The 19570-nt window shown below is 39.9% G+C and overlaps 1 protein-coding gene across 1 annotated transcript in view; it reads right to left on the reverse strand.

The window, feature by feature from the left end:
- TRPC5 (transient receptor potential cation channel subfamily C member 5) overlaps positions 1 to 19570 on the reverse strand; it is a 167282-nt gene that overhangs the window by 45988 nt on the left and 101724 nt on the right. The window contains exons 3-4 of the mRNA XM_024559113.1: positions 2351 to 2687; positions 831 to 970 (exon numbers count right to left, since the gene is read on the reverse strand). Of these exons, the coding sequence (XP_024414881.1) occupies positions 831 to 970; positions 2351 to 2687 (477 nt within the window). The remainder of the gene's footprint in view (positions 1 to 830; positions 971 to 2350; positions 2688 to 19570) is intronic.

Below are 19570 nucleotides of genomic sequence, written 5' to 3' on the forward strand. Positions count from 1 at the left end.
CTATTTCTTTCAGGATAATTCAGGCTGTACAACATTCAGGAAAAGCATCAAGTTGGTGTGTGTATGTATATATACATTATCTGAATTGGTACCGAGACATAGGTTGGTTAATATTAAAAAAAGCGGTATTTATCACAGCTTGAATGATCATCCTGGTGGTAGAAGTGATGAGGGAGGCAGAGACAATTAAAGGTCTATGTCTCATGCAGTGAAGTTTCTAGTGTTCTGTTATCTGTCACATGAAGAACACTTGGGGAAGTGTGAATATTTAGCTTTTAGAAGAGACAACTCTGCAGGTTAGAGAGAGATGACTTCATACTGGATGCACTATTATGGAGAAGGAACAGCCTTGTTTGGTTTGAGCCCACAGGGAAGAAGGATTGCTAATGAATGTCTCAAATGAAGAAAATATTAGAGAAATATAAAGTTATCACTTTTTAATGAAGTGACAAGAGTTGAGAGAAGCTTTTGGAGATAGTGAGTTTAGTGATATTTTCCCCTTTTTTTATGCAAGCATCAGTGGGCCATCTTCTTGGAAAATATATTGGTAGAAAGGATTTAAATGCTTACTGCATGGATGGGTGGCTGAAAACCATTGTACTTTAAGAGTTTAAGAAGCTAAGGATTCATTTACAGATTGCTCCATTCTCCACTTTCTTTGCTTAGTTGGACAATGCTTACAAACTATTAAAAGAATGTTTATATGGTACTTGCCCACAGGGATGGGACTGTCATCAACATTTTTTCCTTAAACTGTTTATATCCTGAGTGCTAAAACTTAATGTAACCCAAATCATTGGTTAAGAAAAATGGCAGAAATTCCAACTTACCTTGAAATAGGCCACGATCTTCAAGGAAATAGTTGCCAGGTAGAGTGAGTTCATTGCAAAATCCATCAGGTTCCACCAGTCATGGATGTATTCAGTAAATCCACCAACCCACATTTCCTTAATCTCCCCCCAAATGAAACCTGAAGAATGGGAGCAAAAGGTGTATTTCTTCACAGGGTCAGAATAGTCATCGTAGTCATTTTAGTAGGATTCCCCCAAGTAACGAATGATGAAAAAGTGAATCAACTGGGGTCAGTGGCATAAAGCCCCTAGATAAAGTAATCATTTACCTATTTTTCTTTTCTATCTCACCTTCCAGTCCTGAACTTACCACACCTGATAGACTTTACCTGAATATGTACATATGTTATACTTTTCTGGCTACTACTCACATTCGGTGTTGTTACTATAGTTACTGGAATGCTGTTATAATTTTGGATGCCAGATTCTACCAACTTCCCATTTTAGAGTGGGAGTAATTTCATCAATAAATTAATTTGGTCAATATTATCTCATAGTCCTTAGATTCCAATATGTGCTAGGGGAAAATATCTCAATGAGTTTTGTAGTGAGCAAGCCTACCATGGAACAAAATACTCAATGTCAGGGCTGGAGCTCGGCAGTGGGGCCCCAAATAATTTAGAATCCTCTTTTCTCCTCTCCCTTCTTATTGTGTGGTGATTTCATGGAATTCTGCTTGATAACATAGATGCCTCGGAATGTGGAAAGCAGTAAAGGGTATGGCTATAGTTTAAGGCAGATCTTCCTAGATGTTAAAGTGCATGTGAGCCACCTGTGGAGGGTGTTCAAATGCAGATTTTGATTCTGTAGACCCAGGGTGAGACTTGATATTTTGTATGTCTAATAAGCTCTGGGTGATGCTGACATTGCTGGATTGGGGTCCGCTGTTTGAAAAGCAAGGACCTAGAGGATGCCAATGAATCCAGTGCAATGATTGCACTGGATTCAGTGCAATCTAATTATGCTTAGAGACTACTGGTGAGGCTGCTTTTATCATGAATTGTGTGAATTTCCCAGGTTCCCCTCCTGATCATAAAATCAGTATCCAAATAGTATGTCTACTCTGAATAAGTACTGGGATTGTGTGGAATAGCCATGAGAAAGCAATAGATTCATGTGTCCCCTCTCCCAGTTATGGGAAAGAGGACATTGAATAGACTGATTAGCATGTGCCTTGCCTAACTTACCTGAGGCCCATCCTGATTGACACTTGGCTTTCTTTCTAAACCAACTGACAGACATCTTCCTTGTCTTTGATGACGTTAGGTTAGCAGAAACAACCCCTGGGTGCATTGCCAATCTCACTGTAAGACAGGCAATACTGAGTGACCAGGGCCTAGGAAAGAAGGAACTATATTTCTGAGAGTCCTAACAAAGGACTACCCCACTGCACAGAGGGAAGCTGCCTTAGTTCAGGACCAGTAAAACTATCTATTTCAGTAGTTTCTTTAGACAAGATCAGCAGTCAGTCTGGCCATACCCTGGTCTTTTTGACTCACCAAGAACCCAAGGTAATATCATCCATTCCACGATAGTTGGGGGAGGCCCCTGTACATGAAGGTCTGTCCTGACGATGTGCTGAGAAGCCAGGAGAAGCATGAAGAGGAAGGTCAGATATGATGCTGTATGACAGATAAACTTGATAAAAGGTTTCTTGATGAACAGACCAAGATTGCTTCTGGGTGAGATCAGATAAGCTATAGACAGCATGGGAAACAGGAACCCAATGGTCATGCAAGTCAGAAGCTTCACTACCCAGTGTTTCCGCCGCCATCCAGGGAAGCCATCATACCACAGAGTGGCAAGCAACTGTTGGCAATTGGGCTGAGCAACAAACTGGGAAAAGAAGAGAAAAATTTAGGCATCTGAGATGACCAGGAGGCAGTCTACATTCATAATACCTTTCCTAGTTCACAGTCAGCTGCATGGCCAATTCCCCAAAGAGGGCTGGTTTCCAGGTTCCCATGAATGGATCTAACCCAAGAGACAGCTCTACATGTCAAGACTAGATCTTCCTTAGGATTATTTGTTTCATGTATTAAACAAAGTCACTCTGTTTGGTTTGTGCTCTGACATGCCTCTCTATTCCCCTTCCCATCATAGTACAGAAATCATTCCTAAAAGCTGGGTCTGCATCAAAATCACCCAGGGAACATCAAAAAATCCATATCTCAGGGAGATCACAGGCTGACTAAATGAGCCTCATTGTGTGTGTGTGGGATGGGGGGGGGTGGGTAGAGTCTGGGTAGTTGTTTTTATAAAGTTCTCCTGTGAATTTACATACCTTTTAGCAGATAACCATTGGGGACATTTCATTTCAAATAGATTTACATTTATTCATTCCCCTAGCCTATGTAACAAATCAACAAACGTGCACTTTGGGCAAACACAAACTGGCAAGTCTCTTAGGAGTTGCAACTACGAAGTGTTCTTCACATAGTCAGCTCATGCCTGTGGCTGTGGTTTAGAATGGAAATGAATTCCCTTTTTGATTTTGTGTTTTCTCTCCTTTGGTTTTGAGCACCTCTTGGTTGGCTAGCAATGAATCAGGTTGTTACTTTGCCATTTATTTAACACCTTCTCCAGTCAAGACATGCAAAGGAAAAAAATATATTTTGGGGCCAATATTACAACATGTATACAACTCAAATGGGCTTTTACTTAAAATCAGTCTACAGAGTGTCAGTGATTAAATAAATCTGTGCTGGTTGAATCTTGGCAGGACCCTCTGTCTCTAAAGCCTTCTTTCCTTAGTGTATGTAGGGGAGTGAACTCTGGTAGCTAAATCAAGTCTCTTAGGAGTTGCAACTACGAAGTGTTCTTCACATAGTCAGATTAACTACCATCTATTGAGCTCTTATAGTGTCCTGGGAACTATACCAGATTTTCACATATATCATCTCGCAGCAACCGTAAAGGCAGGTATTAGTATTATACCCATTTAACAGATGATGGGACTGAGCCCAAGCTTACATTCTTAGAAAGTGATGGAGCCAGTATTGGAGCACTAGCTTGGCTGACCAAAGACCAAGGTCATAAAAAAATCCACGAATGGTATGGTCTGAGGCCTGCAAAAAGCTGATATTCCCAGTATCTTACCCATTGACCCTACCACAGTGATTGAAATGCCCATATCACTTATTATTTTGGGTTAAGGCATTGGAGTTATATTTATGTTTTTAGGATTTAGTAATATATGTAACTACTATCTATTGTTAAGAGTTTAAAGTAAGTATATCACATTAGTTAATTATCTAGCTATAAGGGATCTGCCTATCAGCAAAGCCCAGAAGCTATGGGGCCCTCCTAGGTCTGGGCTCCTGACTAGAAGCTAGTATAAGCAAGAGGAGTGATGCTAAGAACATGAGGGAAATCCTGAAGACCTTAGCTGCATGGTTTATCTCCAGGCCAGATCTTTATGGGACCCACGTTTTCACCTGCCTAAATCTTTTCTTCATAAACCTCCTAGGACCCTGACTGCAGTTGTCTTTTTCCTCTGCAAAGCTTCATTTCTCCAATGCTCCCAGGCAAGAACTGAAAATTAATTTTTTCTTTACTGCTGCATAGGTCTTTTGGAAAAGCTATAGCTTTTTTTTTTTTTTTTCCTTTGACATGAAGGTGTGTTTTAACTGGAGTGGCTCAATAGCTCTTTGCCCCTCCAAAGGATAATTCTTGATAGGAATAAAGTCAGGTTCTATTGGAAACAGCCCACCCCTCCCCCCAGACAACTAGCAAACCACTTTAAATTAATCTCAGCAGAGGTCTGACTTCACTCATTCAGTGAAGACAATTATCTGTCACCAGTCTATTTTATGCGACTTTTATTTCTACAGCTGTCTAAATAATCATGTGGCTTGTGCCTGATTCACATGCTGAACATAAGGCAAAACGGAATTTGACTTGTTCATTGCCAAGGACATATAAGACCAACATGATTCAATTTAGGCATTTCAACAAGTATTTCTATGCAGCTGATCTTGTGCCCAGTTCTGTGTGGCACATGGGGAGAGGGTTACAACAAGAGAGACTGACAGTGATTCTGGCCTGCAGGATCTCTTTGAGACCAGTAAAACACATGTAAAGGGAGTAACAGGACAATACTATTTGTGTTCAGAGACCTTCACAAGCAGTACAAATGGTAAAAGTGTCAGGTTCCCAGATGGTTGGCTCTCAAAGACCAGTGAAGGCAACTCCCATCCAAATCAAGAGATTTCGTCAGGAAGGACATTTTAAAAATGCCCCTTTCATCTCCTGTTATCACCATTTTTTTAAAGGAAGGGTCAGAATAAAATCTAGTCATGAAAACTGGATCCACTTACCATTAGGAAAAGCTCACTACTTTGTTATCATGCACCCTAACTTACGAATTCAGTGCATTCAGAGATGGGAAAAATCAGCAGGCACTAGAGTCAGTAAGAAAAGCTGCAGAGAATCATTAAATCAGAGAACCTCACTTCCTCTGTGAGGCTTCCCTGATTGCCCCAGCCATAAGAGATCCCATCGCCAGCCCAGACCACTTTGCTTTTTCCTTGTGTACCTCTTAGAGCCTGTCTCATGTTACACTTACGTGCATGTAGAACCCATGACTTGGCCTTCTTACAATGATAAGTGTCTGAAGGGGAGGGACAGATTTGTATGCTGTATGACATTTCGTACCTCAAAGGGCTTTCCCGGCATTAACTGTATTTGTTAAAATGATAAATTTCTCCTCTCTGCCGACTTGTTAAATTTCAGACCTGAATGTTAAGCTGCCCAGGGGACACTTCTTTCTTTTTTTTTTTTTTAAATTTTTATTGTTATTCAAGTAGAGTTGTATGCCTTTTCTCCCCATCCCTCCACCCCACCCTAACTGAACGCACCTCCCTCCCCCACATCCACCCTCCCCCTTGGTTTTGTCCATGGGTCCTCCATAGTAGTTCCTGTAATCCCCTCTTCCCACTGTCCCCCCCCCCCCCCGCGGCTATTGTTAAATTGTTCTCAACTTCAATGTCTCTGGTTATATTTTGTTTGCTTTTTTCTTCTATTGATTATGTTCCAGTTAAAGGTGAGATCATATGGTATTTGTCCCTCACCGCCTGGCTTATTTCACTTAGCATAATGCTCTCCAGTTTCATCCATGCTGTTGCAAAGGGTATAAGCTCCTTCTTTCTCTCAGCTGCGTAGAATTCCATAGTGTAAATATACCACAGTTTTGGGATCCACTCATTTACTCATGGGCACTTAGGTTGCTTCCAGCACTTGGCTATTGTAAATTGTGCTGCTATGAACATTGGGGTGCACAGGTTCTTTTGGATTGGTGTTTCAGAGTTATTAGGGTATAATCCCAGCAGCGGAATTGCTGGGTCAAAGGGCAGTTCCATTTTTAGTTTTCTGAGGAAATTCCATACTGTTTTCCACAGTGGCCTACCAGTCTGCATTCCCACCAACAGTGCACTAGGCTTCCCTTTTCTCCGCATCCTCTCCAACATTTGTTTGTGGATTTGTTTATGTTGGCCACTCTAACCAGTGTGAGATGGTACCTCATTGTGGTTTTAATATGCATCTCTCTGATGGCTAGTGATGCTGAGCATCTTTTCATATGTCTCTGGGCCCTCTGTATGTCTTCCTTGGAGAAGTGTGTGTTCAAGTCCTTTGCCCATTTTGTAATTGGGTTGTTTGTCTTCCTGGAGTGGAGTCGTGTGAGTTCTTTATATATTTTGGAGATCAGGCCCTTGTCTGAGTTATCTTTAGCAAATATGTTTTCCCATACTGTTGGTTCTCTTTGTAATTTGGTGCTGTTTTCTTTAGCCATGCAGAAGATTTTATTCTGATGAGGTCCCATTTGTTTATTCTTTCCTTTATGTCCCTTGCTTTAGGGGATGTGTCTGTGAGGATGTTGCTGTGTGGAATGTCTGAGATTTTCCTGCCAATGTTTTCCTCAAGGACTTTTATGGTGTTACAACTTACATTTAAGTCTTTTATCCATCTTGAGTTTATTTTCGTGTATGGCGTAAGTTGGTGATCAAGTTTCATTTTTTTGCATGTAGCTGTCCAGATCTTCCAACACCATTAGTTGAAGAGGCTCATTTTGCTCCATTTTATGCTTCTGCCTCCTTTGTCAAATATTAATTGTCCGTATAGACTTGAGTTTATTTCTGGGCTCTTTGTTCTGTTCCATTGGTCTGTGTGCCTGTTTTTATGCCAGTACCAGGCTGTTTTGATTACAGAGGCCTTGTAATAGAGTTTGAAACCAAGTATTGTGATCCCTCCTACTTTCTTCTTCTTTCTCAAAATTGCTGCAGCTATTCGGGGTCATTTATGGTTCCATATAAATTTCTGAAATGTTTTTTCTATATCTGTGAAATATGTCATGGGTACTCTAATAGGGATTGCATTGAATCTATAAATTGCTTTGGGTAGTATGGCCATTTTGATGATATTAATTCTTCCAATCCATGAGCATGGTACATGCTTCCATTTGTTTGTGTCTTCCTTCATTTCTTTCTTCAGTGTTGTGTAGTTTTCTGAGTACAGGTCTTTTACCTCCTTGGTTAGGTTTATTCCTAGGTACTTTACTTTTCTTGTTGCTATATCAAATGGGATTTTTTTCCTGATTTCTTTTTCTGAAGTTTCGTTGTTGGTGTACAGGAATGCCTTTGATTTCTGAGTATTGACTTTGTATCCAGCTGTTTTGCCAAATTCATTTATTAGGTCGAGTAGTTTTTTGGTGGAGTCTATAGGGTTTTCCATGTACACTATCATGTCGTCTGCAAACAGTGACAGTTTCGTTTCCTCCTTTCCAATTTGGATGCCTTTTATTGCTTTTTCTTGTCTGATTGCTGTGGCTAGGACTTCCAATACTATGTTGAATAGGAGTGGTGAGAGAGGGCATCCTTGTCTTGTTCCAGATCTTAGTGGGAAAGCTCTAAGTGTTTGCCCATTGAGTATGATGTTGGCTGTAGGTTTCTCATATATGGCCTTTATGATGTTGAGGAATGCTCCCTTTATTCCCACTTTGCTGAGTGTTTTTATCAGAAATGCGTGCTGTATCTTATCAAATGCTTTTTCCGCATCTATTGATATGATCATGTGATTTTTGTCTTTGCAGTTATTGATGTGATGTATTATGTTTATTGATTTGCGAATATTGTACCATCCTTGCATCCCTGGGATGAATCCCACTTGGTCATGGTGGATGATCTTTTTAATGTATTGCTGGATGCGGTTTGCCAATATTTTGTTGAGAATTTTAGCATCTATGTTCATCAGAGATATTGGCCAAAAGTTTTCTTTCTTGTGTCTTTATCTGGTTTTGGGATTAGGATGGTGCTGGCTTCATAAAAAGAGTTTGGGAGGCTTCCATCAGTTTGGATTTTTTTCGAATAGTCTTTGAAGGGTACGTGTTAGCTTTCCTTAAATGCTTTGTAGAATTCTCCTGTGAAACAATCTCGTCCAGGGCTTTTGTGTGTTGGGAGTTTTTGGATGACTGCTTCAATTTCATCTGCTGTTATTGGTCTGTTCAGGTTTTCTGCTTCTTCTTCATTCAGTTTTGGAAGATTATATTTTTCTAGGAATGTGTCCATTTCATCTAGGATTTCAAATTTCTTGGCATACAGGTCTTCATAGTAATTTCTTACAATCCTTTGTATTTCTGTGGTATCAGTTGTAATCTCTCCTTTTTCATTTTTAATTGTGTTTACTTAGATCCTCTCTCTTTTCTTCTTGATGAGCCTATTTAAAGGCTTGTCGATTTTGTTTATCTTTTCAAAGAACCAGCTCCTGGATTCATTGATCCTCAGAATTGTGCTTTTAGTCTGTATGTCATTTAACTCTGCTCTGATCTTGGTAATTTCCTTCCTTCTACTTGCTCTGGGCTGTCTTTGTTATTGCTCCATTTCCTGTAGGCGTAGGGTTAGGTTGTTTGAAATGTTTCTATCTTTTTAAGGCAGGCCTGTATTGCTATGAAGTTCCCTCTCAGGACTGCCTTTGCCGTGTCTCATAGGTTTTGGGTTGTTGTGAGTTCATTTTCATTTGTTTCCAGAAAGTTTTTGATTTCTTCCCTAATCTCGTTCTTGACCTATTCATTGTTTAACAGCATGCTATTCCGTCTCCATGATTTTGAGTGTTTTGGGTTTTTTCCTTTGGGGTTGGTTTCTAGTTTCAGTCCCTTGTGGTCAGAGAAAATGCTTGATATGATTTCAATTTTCTTGAATTTGTTGAGGCTTGCTTTGTGTCCTATCATGTGATCTATACTTGAAAAAGTTCCATGGATACTTGAAAAGAATGTGTATTTTGCTTCTTTGGGATGAAAAGCTCTATATACATCAGTTAAGTCCATTTCCTCTAGGGTATTGTTAAGTGACACAATATCCTTGTTGATATTTTGTTTGGAAGACCTGTCCATTTTTGACAGTGGGGTGTTAAAGTCCCCTACTATATTTGTGTTGCTGTCAATATCTTTCTTGAAATCCTCCAAGGTTTTGTTTATATATTTGTGTGCTCCTTTCTTTGGTGCATATATATTTACAATGTTTATGTCTTCTTGGTGGATTCTTCCTTTGAGTATTATGAAGTGACGTTCTGGGTCTCTCTTTATGGCCCTTCTTTGGAAGTCTATTTTGTCTGATATGAGTATTGCTACCCCTGCTTTTTTTTCCTGTCCATTTGCCTGGAAAATTTGTTTCTAGCCCTTCACTTTCAGTCTGTGTAAGTCTTTTGTCCTGAGATGGGTCTCTTGCAGGCAGCATATGTGTGGATCATGTTTTCTTATCCATTCAGCTATTCTATGTCTTTTGATTGGAGCATTTAATCCATTTACATTTAAGGTTATTATCGATAGGTAGTTATTCATTGCCATTTTTTCCTACCTGTGTTCCTCTGTCTTTCTCTTTTCCTTCCTTTCCTTAAAGCAGTCCCTTTAGCATCTGTTGCAGAGCTGGTTCGGTGGAGCTGTATTCTTTTAGACTTCTTTTGTGTGGGAAACTCTTTATTTGGCCTTCTATGTTGATTGAGAGCCTTGCTGGGTAAAGTAGTCTTGGTTGCAGGCCTCTGTTTCTCATTACTTGGAATATTTTTTGCCATTCTCTTCTGGCTTGGAGCGTTTCCACTGAGAACTCAGTTGCTAAACTTATTGGGGCTCCCTTTTATGTTACTTCCTTTTTCTCCCTTGCTGCCTTTAATATCCTCTCTTTGTCTTGGAATTTTGCCATTTAATTATGATGTGTCTTGCAGTGGGTCTCTTTGGCTTCGTCTTGCTTGGGACTCTCTGTGTTTCCTGGATTTGGGTGACTTTTTCTCTCCTCACATTAAGGAAATTTTCCATCATTACTTTTTCAAACAGGTTTTCTATCCCTTGCTCTTCTTCTTCTCCTTCTGGTATTCCTATTATACGGATATTGTTACGTTTCATGTTCTCCTGCATTTCCCTTATTACCTCTTCATTCTTTCTGAGCCTGTTTTCTTTTTCTTCCTCTTTCTGGTTGTTTTTTTCCACTTTATCCTCCAGCTCGCTGATCCGATCCTCTGCTTCATCAAGTCTGCTTTTCATTCCTTCTACTGTTTTGTTCAATTCAGAAATTATATTCTTCATTTTCTCTTGGCCCTTGTTGACAGTTTCTATTTCCTTTTTCATGTTGATATCGTTTGCAGTGAGTTCATTGTAGTTTCCCTGTAGTTTCTGGTAGTTCTCTTTGATCTCAGAGAGTTCCGTGAGCTTCCTGATGACCATTGCTTTGAACTCAGTATCTGATAGTTGACTTGCCTCTTTTTCAGTTAGCATTCTTTCTGAGGCTTCCTCCTTTCCTTTCATTTGGGAATTGTTTCTTTGTCTTCCCATTGTTTGTGAGACTCTTCTTGTTAGCCTCTGCTTCTTAAATTGATCTGTTCTCACTCCCTGGGTTTATGGTATGAACTTCTATGGTAGAATGCCAATGGGATTCAGTGGTGCTATCTCCTTAATCTCCTGTGCTCACTGGTCTTGAGCTGACCTTTATGGGTTTAACACGGTCTAACTCTGGTCTTTTCAGCATTCCAGGTTTTCTTGTCTCATCTGTGGGAAAAAGAGGAATAGGGGCAAAAAAAAAAAAGAGAGAGAGAGAAGAAGGGAATGAGGGGAAAAGGGAATAGAAAAGGAAAGGAAGGAACGGGGTAGGAATAAAGAAATATCGGAGGCAATAAAAGAGGGAATTTTAACAAAAATTAAAACAACAGAATAAATAAAAGAAGGTAGGAAGAAGGAATAAAAAAGGTAAAGGATGGAAGGAAGAAGGAATAAAAAAAGAACAAAGGACTGAAAGTAAGAAGGAATTCAGGGGGAAAGAAGGAAAGGAAAAAAAAAAGTTCTTCTGCTGGCTTTAAACTGGTCAGGTTAGTTCTGCTGGTGTTCTTGTCTGTGGAACGGGAGGGGGTGTTTGGAAGGATTGGTTTCACTTTTCTCCCTTCCTGAGCCACACTCTTCGCTGTTGTTCAGCCTTCAGTCTAGTTCCTCCGGGTCCTTCTGCTCCCCACTAGGCCTTTATTTCACCAGCTGTGCTGTCCTTGAGTTGCACCAATTAGGGGCAACTCACATTCCACCTTCTTGCTCTTTGCTGTCTTATATGCTAGGGGCTCTCGATGCTACTATGGGGTAGTTCAGCCCCCTACTGGGTCGAGTCTTTCTGGGGCATGCAGTCTCCCCTAACCCTACAGCTCCCCTCTGCTGGGCGTTCTGCCTTCCTCCTAGAGAGCCAGTGGGCACCCAGGGGACATTTCAAATACATAATCCTACAGAATTCTTTTCCTCTAGAGTCCCCCAAGACATGCACACAAACAGAGGATTCTCTTTTCACCTTGCATGTTGTGTTCTTTCAAAGCATGTCTCTAGTAGTACTCATAATAGTCACAGATTAAATGTATGCAGGACTTATGTTTGGGATACTTTTAAAGTGCTTTGCATATATTAACAAACCCAGAAATTTGGTTTTACATATATAAATTTCACGTAGTATTTATAATTTTTTCCAATTCTAAAAGTGATACATAATTATTATTAGAAATTTAGAACATATACAGAAGTTTGAAGAAAAAAACTTAAAGCATCCATAGTGACATTATCAAGAGGCCAGGTGACTTTTGTGCTCTCCCTCTCTGCCCTCCTACTCTGTCTCTTGTCCTCTGTGAATGCACACACATACAATATGTTGATGGCAAAGTTTTATAGGCTCTTGTCAATTAGTATTGCTTCAGGAGCATATCTTATCTCACTAAATACTTTTCACAATATTTCTTCTCCTTACCCACTCTCTAAGTATATGGAGCACTGCTATTGTGGCCCACCCCCAACCCATACCTCCATCCCACCCTTCTGGCCTTTCTTTTGACTCTCTCTTCTCATTGATAATACATTTACACCCATTTTATAGATGAGAAAACTGAGGGTCATAGAGGTTAAATTGTAATAATGATAACAATTATCAATTGAGTGCCTACTGTGTGTCAAGCACTGTAGTAAGTGCTCATTACAGAGTAGTGAGCTGGTTATTGTTTGAGTCCCCACTCTCTGAGGAAGCAATGAAAAATGAAGGAAAGTTCCCTGGTAGGAGCAGAGAATATGGGGGTGGCAGATATCCTCTTGAGAAGTAAGCCATATTGTGAGGCAGAGAAAAAAAAAGCCAGTAGCAGTGAGCTTCCAGTCCCACATTTAGTGGGTAAAATACCTGGATATTTTCAGATGATTTGAAATTGTTGAGTGTGTACAAAAGTGCAATTGGTGATACTGGAAATAAGGTCACCTTGACATGTTTAACATTTAAAGGTTTGTAAAAAAAAAACCCCACAGACCTATTTTTCTGGAAGTAATTGGCAATGGGTTATTTTTGGGCGTTCCCTAAGAGATCAACTGACTTCAAGCTGGGGAACTTACAGCTATAAACATCTCTTCCCTTAGTTCATGTGGAGGAAAAGAATATCTGAAAGGTGAGAATGAATTGCCTCCCCCCACCCCAGGGAGAAGATGAGTAGGGTTTTAAAGAAAAATTGAGTTCCAAGCTATGGCAAGATCTGAGATGAGGGCCTTTCTTGGTAGTTTGAAAAGATATACTGATCTTTCCAGAACTTCCTTATGGTCCCTCAGTGAATGGCTGCACATTGGAATAGGCCCAACTTTCATTGCATCACATGTCAAAAGATAGCTGGGTGTGTATAAAAAGCCAGCTAGCAGAAATGATCAGCGATGTTAGAATGAGTTAGAATGAGTTGGTTTGTTTTGTAGTTGCTAATTAAGCTGGGCTCTGATGAGGAGAAAATGCTCAAAAAGTAAATTAGTGGCAATGCAAATTTTCTTGAAGAGGAAGAAATGTTCAGAACACCTTTCTTCTCTCACCATTGCAGTGATCTTGCTGAGCCACACTCTCACAAAATGATTCAGCTTTTTATCACTGTAGCAGAAATTTGAGACAAAGAATAGGTTTTGACAAGTAGTTTAGGCCCATATTATAAGTGGAAGTAGTCCCTACATATTAAATGTAGTCTCTAACACAATTTGATACTTTTGTACCCACATAACTAATAGATGGGGATTATTTTTAGAAAGGAGATGCCTGTTTATCCAGGTATTACTGAGACACTTTGTATTCAGCTGGCTGCTGTTGCAATTAGCCAACAGATGTGGTTCCTGAGATGGAATACCAATTCAATGGCAACCCAGGTGCAAACTCACAATATAAGTTAAGTGGTAATCATACCTCTATTTTCAAACTAGAGCTAAGCCTCATTAATTTAACTAAATGAAGGAAGGTGAAGCCAGATGCTGAAAACTCTGGTTTAGAGCACATTATTTAAAATATAATTTTTCATTTTCAAGTATACACAGCATTCAGAATTAGCTGAATGGGCTTTTCTGGCAGATGTTATAATTCTCCTGTGCTGGAGATGATGGGCTCTGAAAGCATCTAGTGTGGGTGAATTATGTCCAATGCAATGACTTCTAGTCATGAAATAGCAGCAGAGGGTGATGGTAACTCACTTCCTACTCCAAAAGGGGCATTCTAGAAGGAAAAATGGGAGACTGCATTGGAAAACTTCTCACCAGGGAGAAGCAGAAAGCAATAAATCATTGATCAAGCTAATGATACATCTAACAGAGCAGAGGGGAAATATAATGAGAGCCAAAGAGGCAACTGATTCAGATGGCATAAGTCTTTGATAGCTGGGTGCTATGGCAGTATCAAGCCCACTGCTGGAAGGATGCTACAGGTACACATATCCACAGCCCCTATTCAAAAGCTCTTGGGATGAGATGTGTTTTGAAACTGTAAATTTGTCCGATTTTAGAATAGTAATATGTCTGTGCCATGTATTATGCAACACCTGCAGTGGAGTTTGAGGCAGCACTCATAATCAGGGTTGCCAAATTTAGCAAATAAAAATGCAAGGCATCCAGTTACATTTGAATTCATATAAATAGTGAATAATTTTTTAGTACAACTATGTCCCAAATATTGTAAGAAACATACTTATACTAAAAAATTATTCACTGTTTATCTGAAATTTCAGTTTCATTGGATGTCCTGTAATGTATCTTGCAGGCATACTATAATCAAATACATTAATATTTCAGCAGTGAAACCCATGAATGCTTAGACTCAATGGGATAAATCAAGACCATAAATTTCCTCACAACAGTTTATATCAGTTTTCCACCACATAAGGTTTGATAGAAAATTTATTAATTTTTTTCTTTTGGTTTTCAGAACTTGGTAGATTTTAGAATTGTGGACCTTTAATAAATAAATAAAAGGAAACAATGGCAAGATCTATGGTGAGATGTGTTCATGCCTTCAGTGTATCTAGTTCTTAAGGACCAAGTTTCCAACCCCTCTCTTTAGATTACAGGATGTGTTCAAGTAGTGCAGATCCTGAAGGATTGTGGTGAATGGGAGATAAAACCAGGAATGCCCAAATAATTTTCACAGTTTCAAGAAGTTTTGGCTGGAGGTTTCATGACCTGCTGTGAGCTTCCCACTTCCTTTACAATCTTCATCATGAAATCAGAAAAAAAGGAGGTGGAGGAAGCTTAACTCCTCTCTGTAATAAATAACACATTTTTGAAAACATATTTGTTGAACTCTGACTCTGATTTGGCTCCTGATTTGTAGTGAGGCAAGTGTTTGTGTTTGGGTCTTTATCTGTGCTAGGGTGATCCCACCAACCACCATGCCTTCCTAATAGGGATTACATGATGATCAAATGGATCATGGATGGCAAAGTGCTTTGAAACATCCTCAGAATGGAAGGTGGCATTTCCCATACATATTTGTTAGCTTAACAGTGCAACATAGGATGCAAATACAAAGATATTTCTAATATGGTAGAGCAGTAGCATGGTCTTTGTAGTCAGACAGAAAGACCTGGGGTTAAAATTTCAGCTCCACCACTTCCTGGCTGGGTGACCTTGACAAGTTACTTAATCTCTCTGTCTCAATTTCCCCATCTGAAAAATGAAGATTATACTAGTAACCCATGCTATAGGTTATTATGAAGATTAAGAGAGTTAATTTAACCCCTGGCAACAAGTCATTTTTTTAATCATAGATTATTGTAAATATTAGATGAAGAAGCAATCAATCAGCCATTTTCATAATTATGGCTATTATTATAAGATGGAAAATTCTTGCTTCTTGGATAGATACTCTTGAAATGACTACATATGTGACTTGACACAGATCTAGAATTTGTACACATCAGCACTGTTTCCATGATCAATTCCTCCGAATGTTCTGAGGGTGTGTTTTGTCATGCCAATTATTGGATTGGAATTCTGGAAAGGAGACTGAAGGTGGTGGTAGTAGGGTTAGGGATAGTGAGGCAGGGAAGAATAGTGCATTGAAGAGGTACATCCAATTTGAATTAGTACAGTGCTGATTGTACAGTCAGATCCTATAAATAACTCTAACAAATCTCAGAATGAAAAAGTGGACTATTATGCAAGACACATTTTAGAGGAAGGGAGGCAACTTGGTAGATGAAGAAGAGAATTTTTCATTGAGAAAGACTGGCAAGTCAGTATTGCAGGAAGGATGATTTTTTTCAGGGCTGGACGACAAGGAGAGGTATTTCAGGGGTTTCTTAAAGCTAGATGTAAGATTCCATGAGTATGGTTTTAGCTCAAAGCAATAAACTTGCTTCAAGTGACTTCCTCTGGATGAATATTCAGGGACGTGACCTAGAGAGACCAGTGCAACATGGCTCCTCTTTGCTTAATGAAAGCCAAGAATAGGATGTTCTGCACTTTCCTGCCCATGCAACCTTCCCTTATTCTCCTATACCTTCCCTCCTTACCCCAAATTCTCTCTATCTTTATCTCTCTCTCTCTGTCTCTCTCTCTCCCTCTCTCTCAGAAAACAGGGACCCTCAATGTTAGAAGGGTTTTTTTTTTTTAAAAAAAAAAATCCTCACCCAAGGATATGTTCATTGATTTTAGAGAGGGAGGAAGGGATAGAGAGAGAGATCCATGAGAGAAACATCAATTATTTGCCTCTCATAGGTGCCCCGACTTGGGACTGAACCCACAATCCAGGTATGTGCCCCAACCAGGAATTGAACCTGCAACCTTTTGGTGTAGGGATGATGCTCCAATCAATTGGGCCACCTGGTCAAGGCTTGAAGGGCATTTAAGAAGTCACTTTCTGCTTCTGGGCAGAACCACTCTGAAGCCAGTTCAATTAAGCCAGCAACATTTACTGAGCACCTACTCTGGCCAGGTACTTGGGACACAGACATTACTCCAGTGGCTAGAATCCTATTCCTGAAGGAAACACTTAACAAATAATGATACAATTATATTCCTGTCCTCCCATAAGAGGGGGTTCCCAGGGCCTGATGAGAACTGCATTGAAACCAGGCGATTTTCTCACTGAGAACTAAAACAGGAATGTAAACTCACAAAAGAACAAGGTTTGTGTAGCTGAAGGGAGAATAAAATGAGCTCGAATCCTGAGGGAGTAATTACAGCTTCTATGGACTAAGACCATTAAGGCCCTAGGGTCTGATTTTATTTTAAGAAAATATTTTATTTATTTATTTATTTTTAAGTATATTTTATTGATTACATTATTACAGTTGTCCCATTTTTTTCCTCCCCTTTACCCCCACTCCACCTTGTAACCAGCCACCCTACAACATCCCTCCCCCCACTTAGTTTATCTCTATGGGTTGTACATAAAAGTTCTTTGGCTTCTCTACTTCCTACACTGTTATTTTGTAAAGAATATTTTATTGATTATGCTATTAGAGTTGTCCTATTTTTTTTTCTTGCCTTTATCTCCCTCCTCCCTGCACTGCCCACACCACTCTCCAGCATTTCCCCTTCTCCTTAATTCATGTCCATGGATTGTATATATAAGTTCTTTGGCTTTTCCATTTTCCATACTATTCTCAACCTCCCCCTGTCTATTTTGTAACTACTATTGATGCTTCTTATTCCCTGTGCCTTTTCCCCTATTCTCCTCCTCCCACTCCCTGCTGATAACCCTCCATATGATCTCTATTTCTGTGATTCTGTTCCTGTTCTAGTTGTTTGCTTAGTTTGTGTTTCTTAGGGTCAGTTGTTGATAGTTATGAGTTTGTTGTCATTTTATTGTTCATAGTTTTGGATCTTCTATTTCTTAATTAAGTGCCTTTAACATTTCATGTAATAATGGCTTGGTAATGTTGAACTCCTTTAACTTGACCTTATCTGGGAAGCACTTTATGTGCACTTCCATTCTAAATGATAGCTTTGCTGGATAGAGTAATCTTGGAAATAGGTCCTTGCCTTTCTTGACTTTCAATACTTCTTTCCAGTCCCTTCTTGCCTGTAAGGTCTCTTTTGAGAAATCAGCTGATAGCCTTATGGGAACTCCTTAGTAGGTAACTCTCTCCCTTCTTCTTGCTGCTTTTAAGATTCTCCCTTTATCTTTAATCTTGAGTAATGTAATTATGATGTGTTTTGGTGTGTGCTTCTTTGGGTCCAACTTTTTGGGGACTCTCTGAGATTCCTGGACTTCCTGGAAGTCTATTTCCTTTGCCAGATTGGGGAAGTTCTCTTTCATTGATTTTTCAAATAAGTTTTCAATTTCTTGCACTTCCTCTTCTCCTCCCAGCACCCCTATGATTCAGATGTTGGAACATTTAAAGTTGTCCCAGAGATTCCTCAGCTTCTCCTCATTTTTTTGAATTCTTCTTTCTTCATTCTGTTCCAGTTCAATGCTTCTTTATTCCTTTTGTTCCAAGTTGTCGATTTGAGCCCTGGTTTCCCTCCATTCAACGTTGGTTCCCTATATATTTTGCTTATTTAACTTTGTGTAGCCTTCATTTCTTCCTTCATTTTGCAACCAAGCTCAATCAATTCTGTGAGCATCCTGATTGCCCGTATTTTGAACTCTGCATCAGATAGGTTGTCTATCTCCTTGTCTAGCTCTTTTTTCTGGAGTTTTGATATATATTTTTTTCATTTGGCCTGTATTTCTTTGCCTTGGCTCACCAGTTGTGTTATAAGGGGGTGGAGCCTTAGGTATTTGCTAGGGCAGGGCAACCCTCTAGGCAGTGTTGTGGTGCTGCCTGTGGGAGAGGGGTCAGAGAGGGAACAATGCAGATAGCTTGCTCTGCTCTAGCCCCACTTTCCAACAAATTTTCTTGTGAGGCTGAGAGTTTCTTCCACCTTTGCAACCTCCACAGTATTTTATAGCTAGAGATTTTGAGTCATTAGTTTCTCTGTCAGCCAACCCCTCCTCGCCCATGTGATCTGCCACCTTGCCATGGGTCCTCTCCACCCCTCCTGCTGGTCTGGATGAATGTTTCTTTAACTCCTTGGTTGTCAGAGTTCCATGCAGTTTGATTTTCTGGCACTTCTGGTTGTTTATTGTTTTTAAATTGGTTGTTATCATTCTTTTGGTTGTGCAAGGAAATGAAGCATTTCTAACTATGCCTCCGTCTTGCCCAGAACTCCTGGACCTATTTATTATTTTTGAGAGGGAGAGTATCGATTGGTTGCCTCTTGCATGCACCCCAACAGGGGACAGAACCTCGCATCCCAGGCTTATAGCCTTGACCGGGAATCAAACCGGTGATCTTTTGTTTTGCCAGTTGATCCCCAACCAATGGAACCATACTGGTCAGTGGCCCACTGGTCTGATTGTAAAGAGATTGGCACCTATCCTCATCCTTGTCCTTTTTCCTTCCTTCTGGGGACCAGCCTTGTGATGTTCTTTCATTAATGACTTATTTACTATATGCCAGGTACCCTTTCTTCCTTTCCTTCCTTCCTTCCTTCCTTCCTTCCTTCCTTCCTTCCTTCCTTCCTTCCTTCCTTCCTTCCTTCCTTCCTTCCTTTCTTTCTTTCTTTCTTTCTTTTTCTTTCTTTCTTCCTCTCTTTCTTTTTTTTCTTTCTCCTCATGATGACTCCATGAGATAGGCATTATTGCTGTTCTGCAGATGAAGAAACTGAGACACAGAGACTAAAGAACTTGTGATGACAGCCAGGTCTCGAACCCAGATATATAGTGGAGTATGCCCAGAAAAAGTCCAGCCATAGTTAATATAATGTGAATGGTTTGTGTGACATCTATTTAACCTGTCAGCCAAGGAGGGTGGATTGGAATGCACATGTGTGAACAGTGATAACTTCACTGTACTAGACAGCAGGGGGTGGTAGACACCATCAAGTGAGCATATGTACTGTACGGCTGTCATATTCAAAATGACTGAGTAAGTAGAGCAACAAATTT

The sequence above is a fragment of the Desmodus rotundus genome, chromosome X (genome assembly GCF_022682495.2).
Source record: "Desmodus rotundus isolate HL8 chromosome X, HLdesRot8A.1, whole genome shotgun sequence".
Classification (NCBI taxonomy): Eukaryota; Metazoa; Chordata; class Mammalia; order Chiroptera; family Phyllostomidae; genus Desmodus; species Desmodus rotundus.